The following is a 27,702-nucleotide window of genomic DNA, read 5'->3' on the forward strand; positions in this document are numbered from 1 at the left end:
TAAATTACAGAAATGGAAAAACCTGAAACTTTTTTTATCAAAACAAGAGAAGGCTGATGGGAGGGGTTGGTGCTTGCTGAATTCAGAAACTGTCAAAAAACAGCTTAAATCAATTTGCAGATGGATTGAAAAGTAAACAGAGTCATACACTGGGTCCACAAAGACCACTACTGTGGCAATTCAGCACACTTCATTGAGGTAAGCCTATGCCCCTACAAACTGGGAAGGGGAGTTTTATCACATACCCGATGCCAGTGAATGGCAAACAAGTTGTCTGTGTGGAATACAACGAGATCAGACAAAGACCATCCAAGGACTACACCAACACACACAAAGGACTGGCTCGACCCACTCCAACTCTCTTTATGACATCGAAGTCAGTGAATCTTACTGCTGCCAAAATTCCAGCTGGTTTCTAAAGTGAAGTCTGTGAAAAGATGCCAAACTTTCAGTAGCTACAAGGTGAGTTATTGAGGAGACTACTGAAGGATCTTGGGAATCCAGACGCCTCCACTTGGAGCTGCCCTTGGAAATAGTTGCCAGCATTGGAAAGAAACGCCCTTATGAGCATCAGCATCCTCACTTATTAACTTGAAATAATTCTTTTGTGACCGCACATTGTGCGATGGACAAAAAGCTAATTTCACAGATTCTGTTCATCTGTCCAAATTGGAGATTATAAGAGTGTAACATTAGCTTAATATCCACTGGGAAACTCAAAGGAAAATTTGTCTTCTTCCCTCTTCTGAATAGGTTGCAGGGTGGATTTAACTGCAAAGCCTTATTGACCACCAGATGACTGTCTGGCAGGAACATATCAACAGCCTGATGAAAGATGGGTTGTGCTGGGATGCTGCAGTTCTATCGATAGCCCAACAGCAATTCTTAGCTGCCCATCAAGGTGGCACCTTAGCTAAACTGACCAAGCCAGAGATTCAAGCTCTTCTTGGCAGGAACAGAGAAAACCTGCTTACCCAAGGGTTGACTCTCGGTGGCCTCAAGTGTTTAGTCATCCGTGATAATCTCTATACAGATGCCCATCAATACAGTATGGATCTCCGGACCAAGCTATATCAGGACAATGGAGAGAGCTGCACCCGTGCCATCACTGTAGTCCTAGTCAATTCTGTGTGCCTAATCCTGATTGGCCAGAAGGGTATACAGGGAGGAACATTAAACATGAAAGCTTTTGAGATGGCCCATTACATCACAGCATGTGCCAATAAACATGCGCAATGAGTGACCACCAGAACATCTTCCAAATGGGACACTTGTCGTTTTGTACTTTCCCCATCTGGAGTTTTGGTCAAAAGGAAGAGCCTAAGTCACTAGTGATGACTGCTGGAAGGGGCACTGAAGTCCCTGTGGAGATTATGTGAAATGGTGGGATGGAGTTGGGCCATACTGAGCCATTCTCAAAATATCTAGCACTCAAGGCAGCAGAATCAAGACATCGTCTTGATGAATCAAGACATCGTATTCAGTTTAAAGAACATTGTCCAACTATTTGTCCAGCTGAAAATGACTTGTGGGAGAAGGTTTCTCTGTGAAGGATCAAGCAATTAATCCAACTTCATTAATACAGATGACGCCTATTTAAAAGATTTATTTACTTTTTATACTCTTCATGTCCCTTTAAAAGATATAAAAGGGCATGTTGTTTGCACCATCCACACTTGAAACAGGGAAACCAGGAAGCAGCCAAATTCAGAAAAATACATGGGGCATACAAGGTTCAATACAATCCATGACATAGAAGTGCAAGCCAGTATTGATATGACCCATATCGCTGATACCTGTCTAGAATGAAACACGTTGCAAACTGGCAACTCAAAAACTACAGGACAACTGAGATACCAGAGCTGCCCTTGAACTAAACTGATATCTGAAATCAAATGAGTGGCCGCTGTCAGACAAAACATTGTGGTCATACAGGTGACAGTTTAGAGGTGTGGTGACAGGAGAGGCTGCCAAGTTCAGTTAGACCCATTAAGAAATACCCCTTACGTTATTCTCTACTCATCTCTCAACAGCAAAAACCAGACGAAACAGGTAGAATAGGGGAGGGGGAGATAACTATTTCTATTTCCTACTTCTTCCCTTGGTCCTTCTCAGGACAAAAAAAAACCAACAATTGCTGCTCAGGTCCTCCACAATCCATCCACCATTACTAACATGCCTGTTTCTTTCCCAAAGCCATGTCCCTTTTGATATCTTACAAAGCTCTAGTTTAATGCAGCTTCAGTTTCTGCCTTTTTCTTCCACCCAGCTCTATACACACCACAGGTTACTTCTAATTCCTAATTCTGACAATGCTTGCTATGTCACCCCACTGGCTTGCTTTGGTTATCCTACCTTGGAACCCATGTAGAGCTGGAAAAAGCACAGGAAAGGACAAAGTTGGAGTTAATTCCCTAAAGTTATTGGGACATCTCAACTTAGGGGGTGGGGGGAGAACAAGCAAGAAGAGATATGGTAGGAAATTTATAAAATTATTTGAGAAAGTGGATAGAAAGAACGGCCAAAAACCTAAATTTGGCTTAGATTCTTACCTGTAAGGAAAGGTCAGCCAAAAGGTTTCCAGCACTAAATAAACATGGTTAACAAGTTTCTAATTCTGAAGGTATCGAGAAAAGGAAGTGCAGGAAATATATGGTGAAGCTACTGATTTGGGCTTCCAGGGGACACTTGGGGGATTCATTGTTCTTAATCTCTGGGTTTGGGTTTTGTTTTTTGCCTCAATTGCTACATACCTCCTTGCAGTCCATTAATATCCAGTTGTATTCACTTATTCCATGATTTTGTAATTATACATTTATTTATTAATTACATTTGTATACTGCCCTCCCCTGAGGCTCAGGGCAGTTCACAAGGAATGTAAAGAACAATACATTGAACTTGGTTTTGTGTCAGATAGAATACAACAATGCTAACGATGACAACAGAAGATAACAGTTTAAAGAGGATAACAAACAGGTCCACGTTCAGTTCAGGTACATGGATTCCTGGGAGGGAGGTTCAGGGACCCAGTGGGTGTTGCTGGCTCTGGTCAACCTCAATCAAATGCCTGGCAGAAGAGATCCCCTTTTGTTTTAGTTCCATCAGGGCCCTGATCTCCTCTGGGAGCTCATTCCACCAGGTGGGGGCCAGGACAGAGAAGGCTCTGGCCCTGGTTGAGGTCAAACAGGCTTCCTTTGGGCCAGGGATCACTAGCCAGTTGGTGGTGGCAGAACACAAAGCTTTTTGAGGTGTAAACAGAAAGGTGATCCCTCAGGTACACTGGGTCCTGACTGCATATGGTGCAGGCTGCAGTTTCAAATAGAGTAGACTGTTCTCACAACAGATCCATAATCTTAAGAAATATTTTCAAAGAATCGGCTAATACTTGCATAAATGTTGAAATCTGCATTATGCTTAGTGCTTCTGTGAAAAATCTTTGGTGTTTGGCTGTGAAGTTACAGCTTTCAATTGATCTGCATCCCTGACCAAAACATCAGAAACAAAAGAATGCTTAGGAACACAGTACAGTTCAAACATTTGCATTGTATTCAGTATGATTTTATTGATACCTGGTAGAGTCCAACTTCATCAGTGCACTGCAACAATCGCAGGCCAATCAAACAATGATAAAAGTAACCCTTGAAGAGATTTCCGAAGTTTTTAATTGCTACCAGCAGCTTTTCAGGTTTGAGCCATGGTGTGGCAGACTAGTGGCTTGAACTTTCCTCAACAGATTCCCCCACTCCACATTACTATTTGCTTTGCCTCAGTGGGGCAAACAGAAGATGCAAGGAGGATCCATTGAGGTCAGAAAAACAGCACAGCTGAGAAGAAGTCAACCAGATCTTTGCACCCAGATCGAAATGAGAACACTGAGGGTACTATTTAGTTATGAAAATATCTTGTCTTGCTTGATGAGAAAATCATACAAGTATTCAGTCACAAACTCAGCTGTTTCTATGCAATTCCACCAAAATCCTCAATTATCTATAGATCCCAGTGGTTGCTCTGCTGTATCCCCAAAACCTGAGCATTTGGCACCACTGAATGTCTTCTTCCCATAAGGAGTCAATCAACCACAGTGACCAACAATGAGGGGAGAAAGGGGAGGACCAACAATGAGGGGAGAAATGCAAGGCAGCCCTTGACGAAAACCAGTTGCTTGATAAGCACAATTCTCAGTAAGCACATCTTTGAGAGATGATTAGTGATAAATTTATTTTGGCACCACTTTCTGTATGCACCTCTTCCTCCCAGCTGCTGAAAAAGACGGTCTATTGTGCAGACATGATGTCTGGACAGTAAGACGAAAGAGAGAAAATAAGCCTAGACCGGTGTTGTGGCCTGAATCACCATTCCCACCATGTAAGATGGATGGTGGGTTTTATGGTACTGGGCAATTTCAGACAGATGAGAGCAAAAGCAGGCAACACATCCCTCTCTGGCTTACCTTTGTATCATTTCGTAATACATCCAAGGAAGCCTGCCATGTTTTTTTGCCACATATTACGTGGGCACTGCTAAAGCCTCAAGGTCTGAAAAGCATAGTTAAAAAAAAAACAAAACACAGAAGTTCTGCCTCTGCTCAAAAGAACAAACTTTGAAATGCAAATTTCTGAACTGACTCAGACTTCAAGACTTTGGTAGTACATCATGAAAATGTCTTGGGGGATCACATCGGTTTTGCTTCTTGGGAATACGCCCACACACCTACACTTCATCCCCCTTTGCTACAACTGCAATCTGCGGCTGCCACAACTCCTTAGAAAATCACAAGGAACAGGCTTCATCCTAAGGGCTTAAATGGGGGCAAACCCACTTCTCCTACATTCTGCATTCAACAGCTCCCAAGCAGCCAATCTCAGTGTCAGGTTTCAAATACCCCCCACTGGTCTTTGCTCTTGGGACTGCTCATGCCAATGCTAAGTTTTGTACCATGTAAGTAATGTTCCTGCTAACCAAAGCTACTAGGTCTGCACCGACCTTTGATTTCCACTGCAAGAGGCTTTTCAGCTCTTGGTGCCCAAATGCAATAAATGCCATGTTGTTCCAGTCCACTGCAATACGGCTAGACCTCTCTAGGAAAGTCGACATCCATCAGTTCAGGAAGAAGGCACTTCTGGGCAGCCAAAGATACTGCTGTTAGGAAGACCCCTCCGGAAGGGCCGGAAGATTCTGCCATGGCTCATTCTTTATCGATGCCTGTGTTCCAACAAAGACTCAAAGTCTGGGGCACAGACCAGCTTGTGCTTCACATGGCCCAGGACGATCATCTCACCACTCCTGTTGTCTCCAATGCCCACCGACACCAGCTCCTTCCAAGAACAAAATAAAATAAAGGTTATAACCAAAACCCCTGCAATGCTGCAAACAACACACACCTATGGTTGACTAAAGGGTTTTTCCCCTGAAGAAGTGGTCCTACTAGGACTCTAGTAAACCACTAAGAGAAAGCAATTTTTTACATGTAGAGATTTCCCTGACAGTCTAACTGCACACAGTGGTGTTAGGCATGCTTCTCTGCCAGTCTCGGATCATGATGAGACATGGGGAAACATGCATGTAGTGATACTTATACTTTCCCTCAGGAAAATCTCCACCTTTCTGTTGTGACTTCTCTAGGGAGTAGGCAAGGACAGTGGTCCCCAACCTTTTTATCACCGGGGACCACTCAACACTTGACAATTTTACTGAGGCCCACTGCCCTACCGCTCTCTGACTCTGGTCGCTATGGTAATGTTTAAACATCCCTTCAAAGTAAGATACAGGCACACCACAACAGTGAACATAAGGAACATTTTATTTTCATGGAAATTTTAACTCATGACAATGACAAATCAATGGAAACCCTGAGCTTGTTTCTCTGCAACGAGATAGTCCCATGTGCACCTGCCGGACCGTGGATGAAGTAAAAGGCTGGGGGGGGGGGGAAGGCGTCCTTCGGGGCCCACCTCCAGTTAGTCGACGGACCACATGTGGTCTGCGGCCCACAGGTTGGGGATCGCTAGGCTAGAATACCCAATGGAAATTCACCTGGGCAGACAGTCTGCCTGGGCAGATAGGCAACAAAATATTCTGAAGTGCTTGGGTGCTCCTGTTCCAAATTACTGATAGAGAAGTATACTTTATACAGATCATTTTGTAACAGGGGTATAAGCACCCATGTGTTATGTCAGTTATGACAGTGTAACTTATGAATTTGTAAAGTGCCGTATTGGCCAAGAAAAGAGTAGGGAAGTAGGGAGACCCAATTATTCTCCATCACCTACTTAAATGTATTTTGAAAATAGATTCCAAAAGGATATTTATTTTATTAGATGTTTATACCGCCCATCCCAGTAACCCAGCTCTGGATAACGGCATAAATCTATAGCCATAAGAATAACACTTATGATACACTGGAGTCTAAACCAATATATCAAGGTTAAAGATTAAAGCCTGATTCATCATATGCATTTCACTGAGTTTGATGTATTGCTCTTATTTAAGTTTCATGTGAACCACCCTGACCCTTAGGGGAGGGCAGTATATAAAGGTAATAAATAAACAAATACATACATACATCGTTATCCATGGTTCCTCTATATATTTGTGAAACAGCCTGGGTGGTGGAACATGTTCGGCTGTCCAAGTTGGAATAGGGCCAATTAGGATGTAGCTGGCTGCACCCTGATTGGCCCCGCCCCTGCAGTTCCCGCCCTCCCTTCCTGGACTCTAACCTCTTTGCTCTCAGACATGCCTCAGTGCCTGGAGTCAGCAGCAGGTACTTAGGAACGGGCTTTGAAGCTAGTAATTACATAAGTGTATTTTATACCCCCACACCCCTTCATGACTGATACAATTTTTGTACTCTGCTCAACAAGCACTAATACAAGTAATCTCCTAAGTCTCCTAAGAGTCACTGAAGGGTGTCTTGAGGTCATTTCACATATTAAAGGTAAAGGTATCCCCTGTGCAAGCACCGAGTCATGTCTGACCCTTGGGGTGACACCCTCTAGTGTTTTCATGGCAGACTCAATACGGGGTGGTTTGCCAGTGCCTTCCCCAGTCATTACCGTTTACCCCCCAGCAAGCTGGGTACTCATTTTACCGACCTCGGAAGGATGGAAGGCTGAGTCAACCTTGAGCCGGCTGCTGGGATTGAACTCCCAGCCTCATGGGCAAAGCTTTCAGGCGGCTGCCTTACCACTCTGCGCCACAAGAGGCTCTTTTCACATATTACATAGCCAGTAAATCCAGGTTTGGCATCCAGTTTACAAAGAGCTGCATCTAATGCTGGATGGCTACTTTGTCCCTCTGCCCAAGACAAGCATTTGTAACTATTCATTTACCAATCAGATGTTCCTCTAAATACATAATGGGTGAAATGGGCTTTTATCTGCTTATAGTATAGAAGCCAGGATCAGACCAAGTCTCCCTCCACAAGTTACTGCAACCCACACTGAGCCCATAAGATGCCTCCAGAAAGCCCCTAAGCAGGGCAAGATGATAACTGTTCTCTGCTGTGGTTCATCTCCTGCTGCTAGAGAACAAGAAGTTTGAAGGAAACTCACCAACTGTTTTGATTAGGCCAGTACAACAAGAGATGTTTCTTGTGCTACCTATACCTGAAGAAAGGAGCATGGAGTCCCTGTGGTCACATCAAGGGTGACCCTGCCGAGCACGAGTTGCACCTTTCCTGACTTGCGGATCATCAGCTTCCCCACCTGGCCTTCTGATAGGTCCCCCAGGGTGCAGATGTTCTCAGCATCTTTAGCTTCCTGAAAAGACAGAAAGGGGGACAAGTTACAAGCAGCTCCTATATTTTGGGGCACCTGGGAAGAAACGCAAAGTGACGTCTAGGTTTCTTATGCCTTTACTGACTTTTCATCAGTATGATTTGTAGTTTGTGCTTAATATACCAAAACCACAAGCCCAAGTTGTCCAGACATAATCCTGAGACCAGGATAAGTTAAACATGACTCCATATTTTGCATAATTTATTCTGTTTGCCCTGGGACAGAACGATACCTATCAGGGGCACTGATGAAACCTCTGCCATCAGACACTTTCAGCAGAAGCCAGAGGAATTGCTGCATGTTCTCAAAACTGACAGAAGTTACATGCAACCTCAATTTAAAAAAAATAAAAAATGTAATACTCCTAATTTGTAAGGACCCATCAGCCTGCATTCTATGGCGTTAAATTTGTTTTTCCCAGTGAAAAATATTACTCTGCTTTTTGCTTGGCATCCATCTACGCCTGCTCACTTTCAAGTGTATCTTTGTAAAGAAGGCAAGTTAATTGTTTTTAAAGTAACCAAGGTCCTTAGAAAGCTAACATCCAAGTCTAATATCACATCCTGCAGCTTTTTTGTCCTTCAGAACTTTAGACACACACAGAGTCCTTCCTACAGTCCTTAGTTTGGCAATATAAGCGGCAAAATTCCATCCTGTTCTACGATACTACTTCCTCTATCAGGACTACATATTCATCTCTAGTCACATACCTGGCTCTTCTCTTGCTTTATCAGCATCATCTGCCCATCCTCGTTTTGCACCTCAGTCTTGATGGGCTTGGTATCCTGGGTGGGTGGCTGTCCTGGCAGCGTATCCGGCAGCTGCAAAAACAGCAACTCATCCTCCTTGCTGATGCTCAGCTTCTGCAGCAGCTCTGCCATGGATACGTCCTGGGGGAAGGGAGGGGGTGCCTTTGCAAGAGACGGTTTGCGAGCAGGCAGGGGCTCTTCCTCATCGTGGGGTTCTTCTTTCACTAGGACAAGAGGCACAGTCAGGATCACAGAGCTGGAAGGACTCAAAAGCCAAACAAGTTCAACCTTCCTGCTCAAAAGCATCCTGAGAGACAGTGACTGAGCTGAAACCATGAGAGTTTGTAATTGAGCTTAGAACAGAGGCTTCCAAACTCATGCTTTCCATTATTACGTTGTGTTAAAGAGTGGAGACCAAAAAAACATCCTTGGATTATTCCATGGTGTGAGGAATAAGCAGGAAGTACACTAATCAAAAATGCTGTAGGGAGAAGAGATGACTTCAGGGTTTTTTTTTTAAAAGCAAATCCTGTGTACATCAACCCAGGACAGCTCCTTAACGCAGAAGCAAAACAGTTTAGCTAGGCTAAGATATTGGAATCCAGCTGAATCAGAACTGAATCTACATCCTTTTTCCAGCAGTGACCAGCCAAATGTTGCAGAGGAAGCCCACAGGAAGAGCATAGAGGCAACAGCCCCCTGCCCCATGACTGCTTTCAGAATCAGTGTAGCGAGGTGGTCAGAATGTCAGACTAGGGTTTGGGACAGCACTATTTGAATCTCTGCTCTGCCATAAAAGCCTGCCTGGGACTTCAGGACTGTCATAGCCTCAAAGTTGTCACTGTAGGTATAAACTAGGGGAGGGGAGAACAATGGGATAAGCCACGCTGGGTCCACGTGAAGAAGAAAAGGACAAAAATAAAAATAAACAAAACAATTAAAAGGTGTAGAGTTACAGAGCATGCAATTTATAAATAATTCTCGTGACTGCTGATACATCTACGACTGTTAATCTATTTGCTCATGTTGCTTAAAATCTACCTAGGTTCATGGCTGTCACCAAATCTTGTGGCAGTTAATTATTTTTAAAAACTGTATTAGATACAGAAACATTCCTTGTGTCTCTTGAATAGTGCCAGTTTATGTCATTGAATGGGAGTCTGACTATTCTATAAGAAGGATAAGTTTTCTATCTGCTGTCTTCACACTGTTCCCAATGATCTAAATCTCTATCACGTCCCCCTTAGTTATCTTCCCTAAATCAAAGAACCCTAAACTTCGGTCATTAGAAAAGAACTCCAACCTTTGGTCATATCAGTTATCCAGTTCTATACCTTTTCCAATCCCATAAAACCCATTTGGGGGTTGAACTTTACAGGGTACTCCAGATGCAGCCACATCACAGAAAAGTATCAAGGAGACAATTTTACTTCCAGTCCCAATATTCTGTGACAAGGCTATTTTGTTGTTATGGCACACCAAGTTCGAGCTTGTGGAGGGCCAGCCAACAAACAGCCAGGCTACCTTCACAGATAACCACAGATACCTTAGGGGTTTACAGGACCTAGTTTTCTCTTCCGCAGGTTAGCAGCACAAGATTAGGTGCTACTCTAGCTGCTTGTATCATCAGAGTGACTGCTAGCTGTAGCTGAGAAGGTTCCTGCAACATGGACTCTGCTGGGATCCAAAGTCCAATACAACTCGCTCTGTGCACAGGTAGTGGGGCTTTGAGGTTGTGTTTCTTAGAGAGGAGTTGTGGCTGCACCAAATACTGCATGGAAAGCAGCATAATTAGGACTCCTAACTTTTTTTAATGGCAAAAGAAGCTTAGGGTAAGACCCAGATGGGGCCTGAGACGTGTGAGAGGACTGTGTGCGTGTGTTTCAAACTCTCTTCCCTTAGCAGTCTTTCATGATTCAAAACCTCTGCCAACAATCCTCAGCTATTGTTTGCTGCAATGGAATGGAATATTCCTGTATGGCAAGACTGCATTTCCCCATGAAGGGTGGGGCCACGGTATGGCTCATAACAGAGAATCTGTTTTCCATGCAGTTGGTTCCAAACTCAGTATGGCATCTCCAGCTAAGGGCAAGGATGGGAAAGACTCCCCTATCCAAGATCTGAGAGAGCAAACAACCTGTTATGAGTAGACAATATTGACCTTAAGACAGCAGGCAACTTCATGTGTACAAATGACTGGGGGAGGGGGTCTGACCAGGAAAGCATGGGGAAGGGCTGAACACATTCCCCTGCACTACTGCTCTAATCCAAATACCCCCACCAGCTCTTCTTGCCACTGAAAAAAGTTTATGACATGCAGATGTGCCTAATTTAGCTTTGAGGGCATTTCAAAAGCTGCTTGTTCTGCTTGGAGGTCTACTGTATGTAAAAATAAGTCATATTGGGTACTCCTAAACCTTAGGATTTACTTAAAGTGGATACTGGCCTGGAGGAGGTTTTCTACCTGTAGAACTCATTCTCTGTAAAGCCATTTGAAAGTAGCTCTAACAGGAGCAGAAGGGATTGGTTAGTGGGAAGGATGAGCATTTGAAGGCAGCTCTGAAATGTCTGGGACTGCAGGATGTTCCAATGGAGAGGACAGCTCTTTGCAATAAAGATGCAGCAGTTACATTCAATGATACAATCCCCAAAAGGCAGTACAATAAACCGCCATGGCTACTTTGGACTACTTGTATGTATGGGGACATCCTGTTGGTAATATGGGCAATTTTACTCTTTAATTCTTCAAAAGCAGTCTCTTATTTTTATTATTTTTACAGAGTGGTGAGCCTAGGCATATGCCATAGGAGGTGGTCTCCAAAAAGTCAAAATAATTTACATATTGGTTGGAGCCATAATCTACAGTAAGTCACCACTCATGTTTGAATGATTCACATATTAGACTCCTCTTTTTAATCATGCTCATTCTGATATTTTTCATTATTTTCCAGGATCCCACTCAGCTACACTTTATACTTAGTTCAGACTTTGTATATAGAGTGCATTGTTATAATTCTGACCACTGAAGAAGACCCAGTAGGGTAGAAACGTGTTTGGTCTTATGTGCAATTAGTTCTGTATAGTTTTTATGTAGGTTTTATTCTGTTTTTAAATTGTGCACCATATTAAATAATTACTGTTTTTATAATATTTTATTGTACAGCTCAACTTCTGAGTTCCTACTTTGGACTACTTGCCTTTCACTGCTGGTATGTCCACTTCCATCATCTCCTCCTTGGTGCTGGAGCTCAAAGGCTTCACATCCTCTTGATCATCACCGTCCTCCTTGAAAAGCCAGCCAGAATGGGCCAGGGGAAGCTGAACAGGCTTGTTCCGGATGTCATTTTTTAAGCCTGGGTCATCAAGGAACTAAAAGCAGGGGTAAGAGAGTTTTGAACAAAGGAGAGCTATTCCTGTTGCTTTTATTTTTAATATCATAACAAACTTATACAACAAGCTGGAGAACCACAAGTACTTGCTTGGTGCATCTAATTTAGCCTTCCCGACTATTTCCTCTTTTCATTTCCTAGGCAGTTTCCATAGCCTCTCCCATTTTTCCTCCTTCCTTCTCTCTTTCCCACTGATGAGCCAACTTGGCTTTATCTGACATCCTTGTCTTCAGCTTCCCCTCCTTCCATTGCTTGGGCTGCTTCTGCCTAGGAAATCTATGGCTCTGCTGCACAGTGGGGAACCCACAATGCCCTGTGTGGGGGAGGGGCACGGAACACACCCCTCACTTTACTCTATATTCCCATCCCCACACTATTTCTTCTTTCCCTCCTTCTAGCAACCCCCATGTTCTCACCTTTTCCAGTTTCCTTCTCTCCTTTCCACCCACTTACCACCTAGTTTTTATCTGCTCCCTATCTTTGGCTATACTTCATTAGTACCTTGCCTTTCTTCACAATGGGGACCCAAAACAGCTCATATCATTCTCCTCTCCTCCATCTTATCCTCACGATGGCCATTTGAGGTGGGTTAGGCAGAGAACAAGTGACTGGCCCAAAGCCATCATTATACCACGCTGGCATTTATGGGATGACTGAACAGTAACATACAACCAGGCCTGGATGAGTCATGCAAGTTGGATGGTAGAAAGTTGCCTGATGCTTGTGGTTGGGCCTGACCCTGAAGAATCCTCCCTCAAAACAGCCCTGGAAAGTCCACTTTTCCTTCCCTTTTACTGACAAAAACCAAGGCTTGAAGGCTGGCATTACTGTTGTCGTTGCCTAGCAAGGGCCGCTGAGGGCATTTGCTTCTTAAAGCTAGAAGTACCACTTCTATAAATTGGGACAGTTTAACCTCCGATGTATATATATTTTTAGATTTAATTTTTTTTCTGCAAACCTTGGACTTTTTCAGTTTTATATAAGGAACTGTTTTGTCTGTTCATGACTCCAGTCTCTGGATTTATGGGTCCACAGAATTAGCCATGTTCAGAATTAAATATGTAGATGATATGGGCAATGTTAAAAACAGGGAATTTGGTGCAGAACGTTAAGAAGTTCACATGGTCTCAGATTGCATGAAATTCATCAACAGCTAGCAGCTTTTACTGTTCTGAAGCAGCATTTTTAGGGCAGAGAAATTCCTCTAAAAGTGTAAGAGAGACATGTGCTGTCCAGTAACTCCAGTACATTAAAGAGTTGTTGCACTAATACACAATGTTAATATGGAGTTGGGCCCAGCCAGCTTTCCCATTCAATCTCACCCCTCCTCCAGCCAACACAGGTTTTTTGCAAGCAAATCCCAAGGCACAGCCTTGTTGGGTAGTCAAGCAGAAAAGCTAATTAAGATCCAACCCATGGACACTTTGGATGTCACATTCCCAGTCCTCCAAGCCACATTCTGAAGAGTGATGTGCTCCCTCCGATTTCCTCCCCCTCTATCCTTGAGCAAACAACAGATTCTGAAATCTTCTGTATGCTGGGAAAAAGGAACTGGATAGGGGAGGGGGAAATTAACGATTCCAACAGTGTAGCCAAGGAGATTGTGACTCACTGGCTGAGCGTCTGCTTTGTGTGCACAGGGTCTCGGGTTCAACACCTGGAATCCCCAATGGAAAGGAGCAGGTAATAGGTGATATGAAAGAGACCCTGGAGAGTTGTTGCTTGCCAGAGGAGACAACACTTCCTTGGATGAACTCAAGATAAGGTATCTTCATGTGCAGGCCTCAAAAACGGGAAAGACAACCCTGTCTCCCATGGGAAGAGAGAAAGACGGGAGGGTTTGGATGCCAAGGCTATCAGTGTCGCCTTTGTCTCTCTGTGTGTCTACTCCGTATTAAACAAGAAGAGTAGCTCCAAACACTGTCAGTCTCAAACTCACATCATCCTTCTCCAGCATGCGGAGGATCTCCTTTGTCTCCTCGTCTGTCTCCCTCTTCTCCTTCTTTATGTTGATGATGTGAGATGGGCCAAAATCAGACATGTCCACAGTCTTATCCCAGGTACCTGTGAGGAAATGGAGAATCGCACAGCAAGAGGTACTTCTACTTCTATAACGTCCTTCGTACTCCGCAGCCAAGAGCGGTTTGCACAATGGAGTCACCAGCTACTCAAATTAAGTCAGCCTTGTGTACTTACAGTAAGTTGGGCATGCAGAGAAAGAGGGGGCAAGCATGGAGGATTAAAACAAAGGGACAGGACGATGCCCCAAGTAAAAAAGGTGTCTAGTTGCCCTTTAAAGCCTAGCAAAATCTACTCCAGCATCAGCTATCATGAGTCAGAGCTCCCATCAGACGTCAAGCACAAGATAAATTTAGTTCTTGCATTTCCTTGCAAAGTGCTCCACTATTTCAGGAAATAATGATTAGCTTTTCTCCAAAAAATTTCCCCCCTATTTTGTCAATGGCGCTAAATGCTCAGTCCTTTGGTGATATCTTGTGCTGTAAAAGAATTTGATGTCTGAGGATCAGTATTTTGTTCAATGGGCTATTTTAATTCGGTGAACTGATGTAATAATGCTGAGGATCTTTCTGGCCTATGCAAGATTTTATTAAACAGTTCTCACTGTTATTTATAAAGCATCTATAATCTCTAGGCACTGCAGACAATAACATGCTCTTCCCACATATGATGTAAAGCAGAATCTGTCTAATATGATTATATAAACATGTTTAACATGCTTGTTATGACTTACAGCTGAATAAATGTTTGATTGGCATGTGGTTTGACTTCCTGAAGTGCAAAGACATCACAGCATTACCTGACCTTACATAATGTCAAACTGTTTGCTAAATAGTTATCTAATTAGCTGTACGTGATCTCATTTACGGGAGCCACAGCTGCAGACTCAGGGAAGCCAAACCTGGCACATCCTGGATCAGCAACATTCCCTTCCCCAAAATGGAGAAACTAAAAGGGTATACTTGGTTTCTCCTTGCTGTTGCTGAGCAGGCTTTAGAGAACAATACAGTGCCATAAAGCAGCTGTGGTGCGTGGACAGGGCAAAAGTTGAAGGCATGTTGGCAGGGGCATACTGTAGCCAGCTGCATAAGAAGAGGAGGCTTGATTCATAAAGGCACTTTCTTCCAGTTCTGGAAAGTATGCCATTCGTTTTCCCATCTCATACACTGAGAGGCAATAACTCCATTGGTTACCAATTATTTCCAAGGTTAAATTCAAGATATTGAGTTTCACCTCCGGTCCCTTCACAGCCTAGGACCTCTCTCTCCAATCGGACCACGATACGTCTACTGATACGTTACACTCCATCCACTGCAATCATCGAATTGGTTTATTTGTCACAGTGTTTGGAGCTACTCTATACCACCCTCCCTTGCAGCTCAGGGTGGTTTACAATAAATAAAGTCTGCTGAAGTTCCGACCCTGCAACTGTGCAAGATCAGCAGTTGCCTGAACCCGAGCACTGTCTAGTGCAGCTCCCAGTTAGAGGAATGACCTGCCAAAGGAGACCGGGGAGGCTCCCACACTTCTATGCTGCTGAAGAAAGTGTAAACCAGAGTTGTTCAGAAGGCAATTTTTATAAAGGGAACAGGGCTGTAGTAAAACAACATTTACAAGAGGATGTTTTGACAAAGGGCTGAGGGCTGCAATTCATAGCACTCTTCATTGTAAGTGTTTCTTGTTTTTACTGCATAGTTTCTCCCTTCTGTAATCCAGTGTTGCATTTCTTATGTCATCCCTTACGCTGTTTTCATTGCATCACTTTCTGCGCATTCCAACTTCATTACAGAATTTATTATACTTCTTATTACACTGCTAAATTTTGCAATCTGCCTTGAACCTCATCTAGAAAAGATGACTACAAATAAATGAAAACGTAAACTTCACCAACGCCACCCCAGTGAGTCAACAGATGAGCAAATAACTGGTCAGGATGGCTCTCAAAATCCAGGCCACAAAGTGACATGTCCATTCAACTCTTCCACCTACCTCTCTTCTTCATCATTTCAGCAGGCCCTTGTTCAAAGATGGAGTGAGACTGGATGACCTCTGGCCTCCCTCGTCCTCGTCCGTGACCATCTCTCTGCCGGTCTCGATCACGTTCCTTCTTCTCTTTCTTGATGGAAACATCCTCTTTTGGCCTAAGAAAAAGCAGACCAAATCAAGCTACAGCAAAGTGCAAAATTATTCTTGCTACTTAAGATGTGTCTTGATAAGATTCAAAAAAATTCCCAAATTGTCCTTCTGCAGCTTGACATGCACTAATTCATGAATAATAGCAAATTCATACATGCAGAAATTGCATGCCACACACCCCTTCCTGCATGCCATACACCCTTCATAGTACAGGGGAAGGAGGATACATTTGACTGTTGCCTAATAAAACAGAGTTCCCTGCACATAGTAAGCTAGCACAGCAATAAGAAAAGGGAGGTAAAATCATCTCCATATGGGCCAGGAGTATTAGTAGACCCCATCCCACCTGAGCACATGGCTTCTAGGTCCTGTTGTTCTAGCCCTGAATAATTCCTGAATATTAAGTCTTGCCTCTTTATCATAACTTCATCAGGCACATCATTCACCCAGTCAGACTCAACAGAAATAGAATAAAGATACTTACTCCTCTTTGATCTTCCTGCTAATTATATTGGGGGCAAAGGTTTTCTATAGAAAATTTAAAGAAAAAAACAAAGAAAGTCATCGGTTCCACTGAATTTAAGGCTGTACCTTTCTTTGAAATGTACAGAATGTAGTATGTAGCCTCTGATAAATCTGGAATTTTCAATTATTTGGGGGGAAACACAGTATTCCAGGCTTCATTTCAGAGGGGGGAGGAAGCATCTGTTGAAGAGCTTTAGCTCTTCTGTGCTTGGTGGGTCTGCCAGACCCTTCCTGACCTTTACTTCTAGTCATCGCTTCTATCTCATCTCTCTAGTGTCCACTGCCGACAGACATATAGCTCTCCAAATGAAAAGCCAACATTTGCCATCGCTTAAGTGATCTTCAGAAAGCATAGGTGCCACCTGCATGTGATTTTCATTTCCTTGGCCACTAAATGCAGTTACTGCACACAATCCTCAAAAACAGCTTTGCAATGTAGACAGCTACAGGTATTCATATTCCATCCACACACAGAAGTCGTAAGTCCAGCTTTCTGAGAATCAATACTTGCTTACTTTTTAAGAAAAAGCAAAGTCCTATCCATTATCACTGCTCAAGGATTAGGAGACGCTTGGTGAAATCTCTCAAGCAAACCGTATTCTGTGGACATTGTACCAAGCCTTGCACGACATATAGTGCAGTCCTAAACAAAGTTGCACACTTTTGACTCCATTGAAGTCAGTAAGCTTAGAAGAATGTAACTCCGTTTATGACTGTACTGAAAGGTAGCTTGTGGGTGACCTAGGTTTAGTCACTGTCTTTCAGACTAGCCTACTTTCCAGGACTGTTGCGAGCACAGAATGAGGGAGAAGTATATATACTGCTCAAAGGAAGGGTGGGATTAAAATGACCCAAATACACAGAGGACAATTCAGTAGAATTCCCTGCAGGTAAAGGACCAGAGATGTGAAAGCTGATGTGAAGAACCAGAAAATGTGTTCCTCCCACTAGTTGTTTTTCCATTTTTCTTCCCAAAGGAATAATTAGAAGCACTTTAAAAACCTGTTAGAAATGAACTTTTTTCTCTTTTGGAATAAGTTAAATGCTTCAAGGTTTTATTAAAGAAAAATGCATATTATGAAGATATTTTTGTAAAACAACCTACAGCACTAGATAATTATAATTCTTATATGTTCTATAGATATAGCCTTGAAAACATGTTGTCTATACCGGGGGTCATCAACCCCCGGTCCACAGCCGAAGCAGCTGATTAGCTTGCGGCCCGGCAAGCTTCTCGCTGCGGGGGGGGGGGGGGGGAGAGGGAAGCGCGACCATCAGCATGCTGGTGGTACAAGCACGCATGCGCGGACCCACCACGCATGTGCATCTGCGCATGCCAGGAGCGCAAACACACATGCGCTGCAGTTGCATGCGCAAACTGCCACGCATCCGTGTTTGCGCCACCACCATGCGCAAATGTGCATGTGTGGCGGGTCCACGTATGCGCATTTGCGTGGGCCCCGGGTCACCCTCTTCCCCCCACCCCTTGGCAACAGGCCACAACCGTAAAAAGGTTGCGGACCACTGGTCTATACCCATTGTTAAGCTGCGACAAATCTGTCCACAAAAGAGAAGCTAGTCTTGAACAGATTCAAATGAGTAGCCGTGTTGGTCTGAAGTAGCACAACAAAATGAGAGTCAAGTAGCACCTTTAAGACCCACAAATTGTTATTCAAGGCATGAGCTTTTGAGTGCAAACACTCTTCCTCAGACTATGAACTACTTTTGAACAGAGTTACACTTTTCTCAGCCAACAGACTTCAATGAACTTACAAGGGTATACTGCTAGTTAGGACTGTTGTGTAAGGAATTTATACTTCAAAGTTCCCAATTCCAATTCCAACTACCAAATAGTACAACGTTATATGCTATCGCTTACACATTCCATGTTGTTAAAATAGTAAAATACTAATACTGTAAAGCAGTGGTCCCCAACCTTTTTATCACCGGGGACCGGTCAACGTTTGACAATTTTACTGAGGCCCGGTGGGGTAGTCTTTTGCCGAGGGATGTCGCTGCTGCCACCTGCCCCTGATCCACTTGCTTTCCCACCAGCGCCCCTGACTTCCCACCATCCACTGGGGGGCGCTGCCAGCAGCAGCTATACAGTGCCACGCCGAAGGGGAGCCCCAGTCATGGTGGCCACTGGAGAGCACCAAAGGTGACCTGGTGAGGCAGCAGTCAGGGAGGAGGATGAGGAGGAGCTGAGGCCCGGTACTGACTGATCCACGGACCGGTACCAGTCCCCGGACCAGGGGTTGGGGACCACTGCTGTAAAGTACTGCATGTTATTTCCATTCTTCTTATCAAACACCCTTTGCAAATTAAGCAAATTTGTTTAAGTTACAAATTGTAGACAGATCACAGGATTTATTTGGACACAGAATTTGGGTTCCTTTAATAAAGTAGTATATATAGGCACCTTTGTGGTACACTACAGCAAAGACCGATACCTCTTACTATATGAACTGTAAGATGACCAGCTTCCTGCTATATTTCTATGCAAGCAAGGCATGTCTTCTGTATTTATATGATGATATTATGTTTGTATTCATATATATGTATTTATTTATGTATTCATATTGTACTATAATCATATCATGTATTCCTGTGTAGAGGTGTAGGGAAAAATATTTCAGATTTCTGGATATTATGTGCCCAGCATTCTTCCAACCATGTTTGGTATCCAGCCTTTTCTTTATCACAGCTCAAACGATATTACTAATAGCTTTGCTGTTTGCAGGCTAATTTACACAAGAGGATCAAAATGTCTGATTAATTCCTGAACATTCGACAGTACAGGATTGGAAAAACGTGTTCTGAACAGGAATGACAAAGGCTGAGGAAGCTTCATCTGAAACCAGTCTGGCTGCATTTCAGAGCTCTACATACAGCTTAAAAGCCACTAAGTACTTCACACTTATTACCACTGAAATGACTAAAGAGCGCTGCAATCTTTCCAGATGCCATTATTTGACACCTATTTCATTGTTTTCAGACTGAAAGAAAGGAAGTGGGGACGCTACAATAAAAAAAATTACATGGTGGAAACGAATCCTAAAAACATCTTGGTATGCAAAAAAAAAATCAGTTAAATCTCGTATGAAAGCTGTTTGTAAACCAGGGAGGGGTGCAGTTCTTGCATGACTACATTAAAGTAATCTCTATGGCAATTAGCATAAAGGATTTGGTGGGTTTTTCGGAGGAGGGAACATAGCTCAGCAGTAGAGGATCTGCTTTGGATGCAAAAAGTCTCAAAGGATTAGGTTCTGCGCTAAAAGGAATAGCAGGATATGAAAGATTTCAACATGATACCCTGGAAAGCCTCTGCCTGTCAAGAGACGTTGATGAACTAATAGTCTGTCTGTGCAGCAGGCAACATCATGATGGTGGTGGTGGAAAGTGCCTTCATGCTGCAATTCACTTGTGGTGGCAGGCATGGCCAAACTCTGTCTTTTCAGATGTCCATGGACTGTCAACATCTCGAAAGCCACTGACTGGCCACCCCCTGCTGTAAGGTTTTCAAGGCAAGAGATGTTCAGAGGTGGTTAGCCATTGCCTGCCTCTGTCCAACGATCGTGGACTTCCATGGTGCTTTCCCAACTACTAACCAGGGCAGACACTGCTTAGCTTCTGAGGGTCATCCAGGTAATGTGGCAGCTTAGTGGGCTCCTCCCAAACAGATTAATGTAACCATTCAAAAGCCGTACGAACTTTCTACGACTGCTATGTTTGAAAAGCATGATCAGATGATGTTTATCTGGAAGCAAATTTAAGCACTACTATTGTCCATATACTCATTACTAGATCAGAAAGAACTAAAGACTTTCAAGACAGCACCAGTACACTTCCAGAACCAAGGAGTATTTTCCTTAAAACTTTGGGGTCTTCCAAATTTCTACGTATAAGGCATAATTTCCACATCATTTTGTAAAGGATTCGCTGGCTCGACACGATCAAAGCCAATACAGGGATGACCATGAACCAACGTCATTGACAGAAATGTATGGCGAAAACTTTAGAATCACCGAGGGTCAGACACGACTGAACGGATAACATCATAATCATCAGAGGAGATTAGAACATCATGGAGAAACGAAAAGGGTTTCTCGGTGCCGGGCCGCGGCTCCCTCTTCCGGCCCCCCCCTGCAGTGAGAAGCTCGCCAGGCCGTGAGCAAATCATCTGTTTCAGCGGCCGATTAGCTTGTGGCCCGGCAAGCTTCTTGCTTTGGGAGGGGGGGGGGAGAGAAGCTTGCCAGGCCGCAAGCTAATCAGCCGTTTCGGCAACCGATTTCCTTGTGGCCTGGAGGGGCGGGGAGAGGGAGCTGAGGCCGGACGCAAACACGCATGCGTGGCATGTTTGCGCATTTGCGCTGTCCCCCACAACGGCATTCTTCCATTCCCATCCCTCCTTCCCTTCCTGACAACCTACATAGCCTCACTTCTTCCCTGCATCCTTTCCTTCCTGCACAAGAGTCTCCCCAATTTACACTCGAACCTACTCTGTAGAGTCTTTTATCCGTACCTTGCAACCAAGTTTGGAATTAGAGTTATAATGATACTAATGGCTAAGACAAGAAATCAAGCTTTCACATTATCTGCTATCTAAAGGATCAGAGGAAGTGTTTAAAAGGTACTGAATAATCCACACATCAGCTGTCACTTCTTCCCAGCTTCCAGCAATCAGAAAGATGAGATAAATGAGCAGAAGCTTACATATCATTTAGAGATAATTAAACCTTAGTGCTGAAGTAGATAGATAAAGCATTACTCCCACTTTATAGTTGAGGAAACAAAACATCAGCAACCACGCTTGCCCAAGGCCACAAGGAAACCTGAGCCATGAACTGAAATCACACATTCCAACTGTCAATTCTGATCACTCATCAACATGAAAACTTCCAGATCAGACAACAGAACTATTTACCTCTTTTTATAACTGCAACCTAATTAGAGGGGGAGGGGTGGAATCTTTATCCTTAAAAGAAAGGGCTTTATTCAGATGTTACAATAAGCCCTGATTTGTTTATAACAGAACTCTTTTTGCACTAACTCTAATTAGTCACTAGAAATACCAGACATGCATAACAGACCAGTTTGTTTGCAATCTAAATCCAATCTACTGCTTACCTCCTTTTCCACCTCCAAGTATCTTTGGAAGCTATTCCAAGATCTGACAAAGCCACTGATAAAGCATCACTTCCTACCTACCTATCCCACCCTTCCTCCAAGGAGCTCAGGGTGCATGCAAAGCTCTCCTCTTTCTATCCCCACAACAACTACGCAAAGTAGGTGAGGCCGAGAGAGAAATTCACCCAGTGAATTCCATGTTAGTGGAGACTTGAAATTCTGTCTGACATGCTCCCCATCATACCACAGTTTTAGTTATTATTTACTGCATTTATTGTCTGCAGCTCTTTCTTCTCAAGACAGGTTTCAAAGTTGAAGAGCAATGAGAAGCAAAAACCAAAAATTAAAACTTTATAACAACCATATAACAGGAAGAGAAAAGACAGGAAATCTTAGGCAGCCCAAGACTCCTAAGAGAACCACAGGTCATTCTCAGCTGAGCCACCTGTTCCCTTTTTGCCCAACCACTTCAGTGCACTGCATTACTACTTTTAAAATCTGCTTCAGATCTGTTTATTTCATTTTTATTTGTTCAATTTTTATATTGCCCCTCACTTGGCATCTTTGGGCAGTGTACATGGAATATAGAGCTTGAAAAATACCCTGTAAACAATTTAAAGAAGGTATGATATAAGAGCCTCTTGTGGCGCAGAGTGGTAAGGCAGCAGACATGCAGTCTGAAAGCTCTGCCCATGAGGCAGCCAGCCCAAGGTTGAGTCAGCCTTCCATCCTTCCGAGGTCGGTAAAATGAGTACCCAGCTTGCTGGGGGGTAAACGGTAATGACTGGGGAAGGCACTGGCAAACCACCCCGTATTGAGTCTGCCATGAAAACACCAGAGGGCGTCACCCCAAGGGTCAGACATGACCCAGTGCTTGCACAGGGGATGCCTTTACCTTTTTATAACTGATATAACAAATAGCAGATCATTGAGAACAGTCTAACAGATGGGCACATTTGGTCATTAGTGTTCATTTATTTATTTTATTATGTATCACATTTATATACCGTCCTCCCCTAAGGCTCAGGGTGGTTAACATGGAACATAGAAGAACAATACAGAGAAAACTGATGACCACAGATAACGACAGAACAATAATAAACAGGCCCAGTGAAACTGTTTGAGCTCTGGAAGGGCCTTAATCTCTTTGGGGAGCTCATTTCACCAGGCTGGGGCCACGGAGGAGAAGGTTCTGGTTGAGGCCAGATGAATTTCTTTGGGGCCAGGGATTACCAGGTTGTTGGAATATATAGAGCAAGTTGCTATTTGGGGGTATAGACAAACAGACGGTCCTTGAGGTACACAAGACTCTGCCTGCTATGCCCTTGAAGGCGAGCACCAGCACTTTAAATCTGATCCAGTATTCAATTGGTAGCCAGTGCAGCTGCTGAAGGATTGGTATAAATTTAACAACACAGATAATCACCTTCGCATCACAGTCTCTAACTTTGTTTTCTTTCCAAAATAAAATAAAAATTTGGAAAGAAACATGTGATTATGGGGCTGCATCAGTCAATCTGGGGATACAAAGGGTTTCTGAAAAGAGTAGGAACATATGTTAGTATGTGAACTGGAAATAGCATTTAACTGAAACAGCATTTTGTGTGAAATAATTTCTATCATGTCTATCAGTACACTGAGGAGAACATGAAATTAAACAAGATCTTTTGAGCTACTACCTTTTAAGTTTCCTCTTGGTGGCCCTCATAAGAGCAGAAAGGGGGAATACACATTTTGTAAGTAAACAAAACTAAATATATATGTAAAGGCTAAAGTCATACAGTCCACCTTGGTAAGTCATCTCTGTGGGTGGCAAGTGGAGAGAAGACAAAGTAAGGCTGGAGGTATCCTACAAAATAACACAGATAGTAGGAACAGCTAGACAGCTAAGGTAGTGATACTGAACAAACTGGTAATATTTTAAAACTTAGACATAATGAGAAACCATAGTTAGCACTAACTGCAGTTAATAAACAAGGCACAAACTGTGGTTTGGCATCTCAGCTTAACACCCACAAACAAACCACTGTTTGGAAAGCCATATTCAGATATCTAGGATTTAATTAAACTGTGATTTATAAACTGAGCTACACCACAATATCTGAATACAGCCAGACACTCACCTTTTTCACTCCACCAAGAGTGAGGTCTCGAGAGCGGATGGAAGGCAGGCGGCCAGGAGTAATGGGGGCAGCAGTCCTCCTCCCTATTAACCCTCGTGCAGCTGAGAGTGTAGACCGGCTGCAGCCAGGGGTTCCAGGATCATTGCCTGTTTCAGACATCTCGGGTTATCTGTCAAAGGAAAATAGAATCGTCAAAGACAAAAGAATATACCTTATATATGCCACAGAGCAGATATTCCATTTGTATAGGCATCTATGATTTTTTTCATCCATCTAAATAAAAAAATATTATTAGAATAGTAAATGTGTTCATTTACTGTTCAGTGTCCCCCTTCCTTCACAAGCTAGTGAGGTAGTGCAGCCAATAACAGTACAAGCTATGAGCAGGAGACTGAAGTTCAAATCTCACTTGAGTCATGAGTTCACTGGACGACCTTAAATATATCCCCATCCCTCTACCTGTGCCCACCCAGTCCTTGCTGTGGGAATAAATACACTGGTCTACCTTACAAGCTTATTAAAAGGATTACCGTGAATCTGAAGTATGTACCACTTAGTTAGTACAATACTAACAATGTTAAAACAGCCCTTTCCAAATGTTATAAATTATTAAGAAGAAGCATTACACAAACCAGTTTGATTCCCCAACATTTGTTCATGTAGGAATTTCCAGTCTTCTAGGTTTGTAGTTTTGGTACACAAGCATGCAGTAATTGGACAAATGTGTTTTTTCTTTCCTCATTGGGGATTCCCCAAATCTAATTTGAGTACTATTACTGAAAACCAGTGCCTACCTAGCAGCCATTGGGTCTGTGGGAGTCAAAGGCAACCAAATGTTCATAAGCCCTGGAGACATCCCAAGCAGACAAACTGGAGAGTAGTTAGAACAGGTATATATCCCATGTTTTAAACATTTTAAGCACCTCTTAGTTTTATTTAAAGTAAGGTGACCAGATTTTAACATTGGTAAAGTGGGACACCCTTGACCAGGGGAGGGGGGTCTTGATTAAAAATTTGGTCTATGGAGCAACAAAAAGTTTCATAGAACGCAAAAATAGTATTGTAAAATATATTTTTTTAATTTCAACATACGTACAATTTGCCAGGTGCCCCCAGATGTCCCTCCAAAAGTGGGACTATCTGGTCACCTTAATTTAAGGTCAAAGCTCCATTACTACATAGCACAACGCCCAGAGGTGATAATGTGCCTCACATGGTTTAAGACCCTTCCGTCAGGAAGAAAACTTGGCCTGTGTTACCTCCCAGTTGCTTCTCTGTGGTAAGCCAGCTGTGTACATAAGATTTATAATATAACATACAGGTACAAACTATCCTAAAGGTTAGCTAGCATCGATGTGTCACAAATGGCCTCAAGTGGCTGGAAATCAACTGCTGATTCTGCAGCAGACAAAAATGCACAACACTCCAACTAAAATAATAATGGACAGTATTATGTGGAGAGATTAGAGTTGTAAGACTCAGATTCAATTCCCAACTCTGTTATGGAAGCTTTCTGGGTGACCTTAGGCCAGTCACAAGTTCTTAGCATAATCTCATAGGGTTGTTGTGAGAATGGAAGAGAACAACATTATCTGCTTTGGATCCCCACTGGGGGAAAAGGTGGCTCAGCAGATGATTTCCATGGACAGAATGAGGAGAAAGGTTGGTGATTCCTTCCTTTGTCCTCCAGAAACAGCACTTTAGCTTGCAGTAGAAGTCAGGAAAGTCCTTCTCTGCTTGCAGAATCTGCCTTCCATCACACAGAAATTACCACTGGATCCACATCACCACCAACAGAATTTAATACAGAATTTAGAAGAACAGAATTTTCAAAATTTCACTCTAGTCTTGACCATGCAAACCAGAACAGACTCCACTCTTGGCCTCTTCTACTGAGTTCTTTGACATAAGGGAAACAGGCTCTTAACTGTGACAAAGCTTTGACTTAGGGAGAACATATATTTCCAAATGTACCCCTTTACACTGTTCCTTGTGGGAATATAGATTCTGATGCATAACCATGTGTGTCTGAACAGAACAAAGTTTAAGTTCAAGGGCACCTTTAAGGCCAACAATTTTTAACTCTAGGTATACACTTCCATATTCATACACATGTGAATTGTTGCTCAGTATGACTACTGGGGACCCAACTAAAATTAAAGTAAAACCTACTCTTCATCTTTAATCCTTTGTGGTCTGGTCAGCTCACCAATTTATTACCTTTAAAAAATCTGGTCCGCACGCAATATTCAGGATTTGCACTGGCTGAAGATGAAGCCTGGAAGGTGTGTGGCTATTCAAGGACCCAGCTTAACACATTGAGAAACTCTGTTCAGAAGCTTTATCTTCTTTCATTCCACAAAATAAACAATACCAAAATGAAGATAAAAATATAACATTGAAAAAGTAAAAATCAGAAGGCTTGCACTTATGAACTAGCCCCTAATGACACAGATCCTTGGAAGGTGGGAGACATATCTGTGCTCAGAGTATACAAGGATGCATTGAAATAAACCTCTGTATAACCCCAGCTGATCATGGCAACAGACACATTACTGTTAATGACAATAATTATGACAGCAGCAGTCCAAAAAGCAGCAGCTCATATGTTTAGGAATACAAGCTGTAGGACTATAAAATGATGCCTGGATCAGAGAAGTTTCCAACAGTGGCCAGTCAATTTCTTCCAGAAAACCAACAAGTAAGACATAAAAGCAACTGGGTGTCCCAGGGTGGGGGCCCCACCCTCAGCCGGCAACCAATGGGTAGCAGTTGACTACCTCAGAACCTGGAGACTGGATCAATTAATCCCCCCAAATTCCTTTTGAAGCCTATTTCTGCAACTGTCCCAGTACATCTTGTGGCAGTGAGTTCCATAAGTTAAATGACAACATAACTCCTTTTGCCTGTCTTTAGGCCAATAAGGGCTTTCTGACCCTGAGTCTACTGCTCACCCATTTCACTTGGCGACCCCGAATTCTAGTGCTGTGCCAATAAAGTTGTTCTCCTGTTCCGTATGTTACTTGACAAAAACTCATCTCTCACACCTCCCTGCAGTCCTTTTTGTTCTGACAACAACAAAAAAAGCCTTTCCCCCAAATGGAAAGTGTTCCAGAGCCTGTAGTACTCCGCAGATGGGTAACCCGTTTTCTTTCGTGCTGCCACAACCGCCTCCCCCCCCCCCCCCAAGTTCCCGGGCATTTTAAAGGCCAACAGACTCATTGTGGCAGAAGCTTCCGTGACTGACTGTCCCCCGTTCCATCCGAGGGGAGAAGGATGGGACGGCAGGCACGCATATTCCTGCCTCACAAGGTGTTGGCTTGAGCCCGCGGCAGCTTCGGCAGCAGCCCCAGCCCTCCCAGCCCCACAAGACGAGCGCGTGTAAGTAGGGAGCCCTTCCCTGGACCAGGCCCAATGGCCCACGAGGGCACCGGACCCCACACATGAACGAGCGGGGGGAGAGGGGAGCACTTCTCCCCCCCGTTCCAAACTAGTCGCCAGCCACCCCTTTGTGCCCCCAAACCTCAACCTACATTAAAGGAGAACAGTCGCCCAGCAGGCTCCGAAACCAATAAGGCCACACTGAAGCCGGTGGTCTATTTAGGACGCGGAACTTCTCATCCCCTAACACGCATGCGCAAACAAGCGGGCGGCCATCTTTGAAAACGGCATTTCCCCGTCGCGGTTCAGGTTCTGAGGCTAAGACGAAGAAGGGAAAAGAGCTGTCCCGCCATGTTTTTTAAGGGCAATTCGCCCTTCCCTTCTTTTCCCTGCAGCGGCTCATGCGCCCGTGCTCCCTTCGGTGCCAGTCGTGAAGGGCAGGAAGCCGAGGGAGAGTTTGATGGAGGTTTTA

The 27,702-nt window shown here is 43.5% G+C and overlaps 2 protein-coding genes and 1 long non-coding RNA gene across 8 annotated transcripts in view; 1 reads left to right on the top strand and 2 right to left on the bottom strand.

The window, feature by feature from the left end:
- The window catches only part of PIWIL2 (piwi like RNA-mediated gene silencing 2), a 44,969-nt gene extending 44,627 nt beyond the window's left edge, over positions 1-342 (bottom strand). For 2 of the 3 annotated variants that reach the window (XM_077306680.1, XM_077306679.1), the window contains exon 1: positions 246-342. The gene's annotated coding sequence lies outside the window, so the exon portion shown is untranslated. The remainder of the gene's footprint in view (positions 1-245) is intronic. The other variant, XM_077306683.1, reaches the window with a different exon arrangement.
- Positions 343-377: 35 nt separating this feature from the next.
- LOC143822072 (uncharacterized) lies at positions 378-1,602 on the top strand. The gene is made up of 2 exons (XR_013226034.1): positions 378-462; positions 754-1,602. It is a non-coding gene; the product is annotated as an uncharacterized LOC143822072 (long non-coding RNA).
- A 1,940-nt stretch (positions 1,603-3,542) lies between these two features.
- Positions 3,543-27,523, bottom strand: POLR3D (RNA polymerase III subunit D). Of its 4 annotated transcripts, none has more exons than XM_077306686.1 (10): positions 27,383-27,516; positions 26,070-26,158; positions 23,850-24,018; positions 16,556-16,599; positions 15,925-16,076; positions 13,856-13,980; positions 11,725-11,896; positions 8,489-8,751; positions 7,608-7,760; positions 3,543-5,315 (listed from the first exon to the last, which is right to left on the bottom strand). In XM_077306686.1, exons 3-10 carry the CDS (start codon positions 24,006-24,008, stop codon positions 5,193-5,195), a joined length of 1,191 nt encoding a protein of 396 aa, XP_077162801.1. In that variant the 5' UTR covers positions 24,009-24,018; positions 26,070-26,158; positions 27,383-27,516; the 3' UTR covers positions 3,543-5,192. The 4 variants fall into 4 exon arrangements, with proteins under 4 accessions (XP_077162801.1, XP_077162803.1, XP_077162802.1 ...); XM_077306688.1 differs by having other exon boundaries at positions 26,070-26,194; positions 27,383-27,494; XM_077306687.1 differs by having other exon boundaries at positions 26,070-26,197; positions 27,383-27,476.
- Between the last annotated feature and the right edge of the window lie 179 nt (positions 27,524-27,702).

The sequence above is a fragment of the Paroedura picta genome, chromosome 12 (genome assembly GCF_049243985.1).
Source record: "Paroedura picta isolate Pp20150507F chromosome 12, Ppicta_v3.0, whole genome shotgun sequence".
Lineage (NCBI taxonomy): Eukaryota > Metazoa > Chordata > Lepidosauria > Squamata > Gekkonidae > Paroedura > Paroedura picta.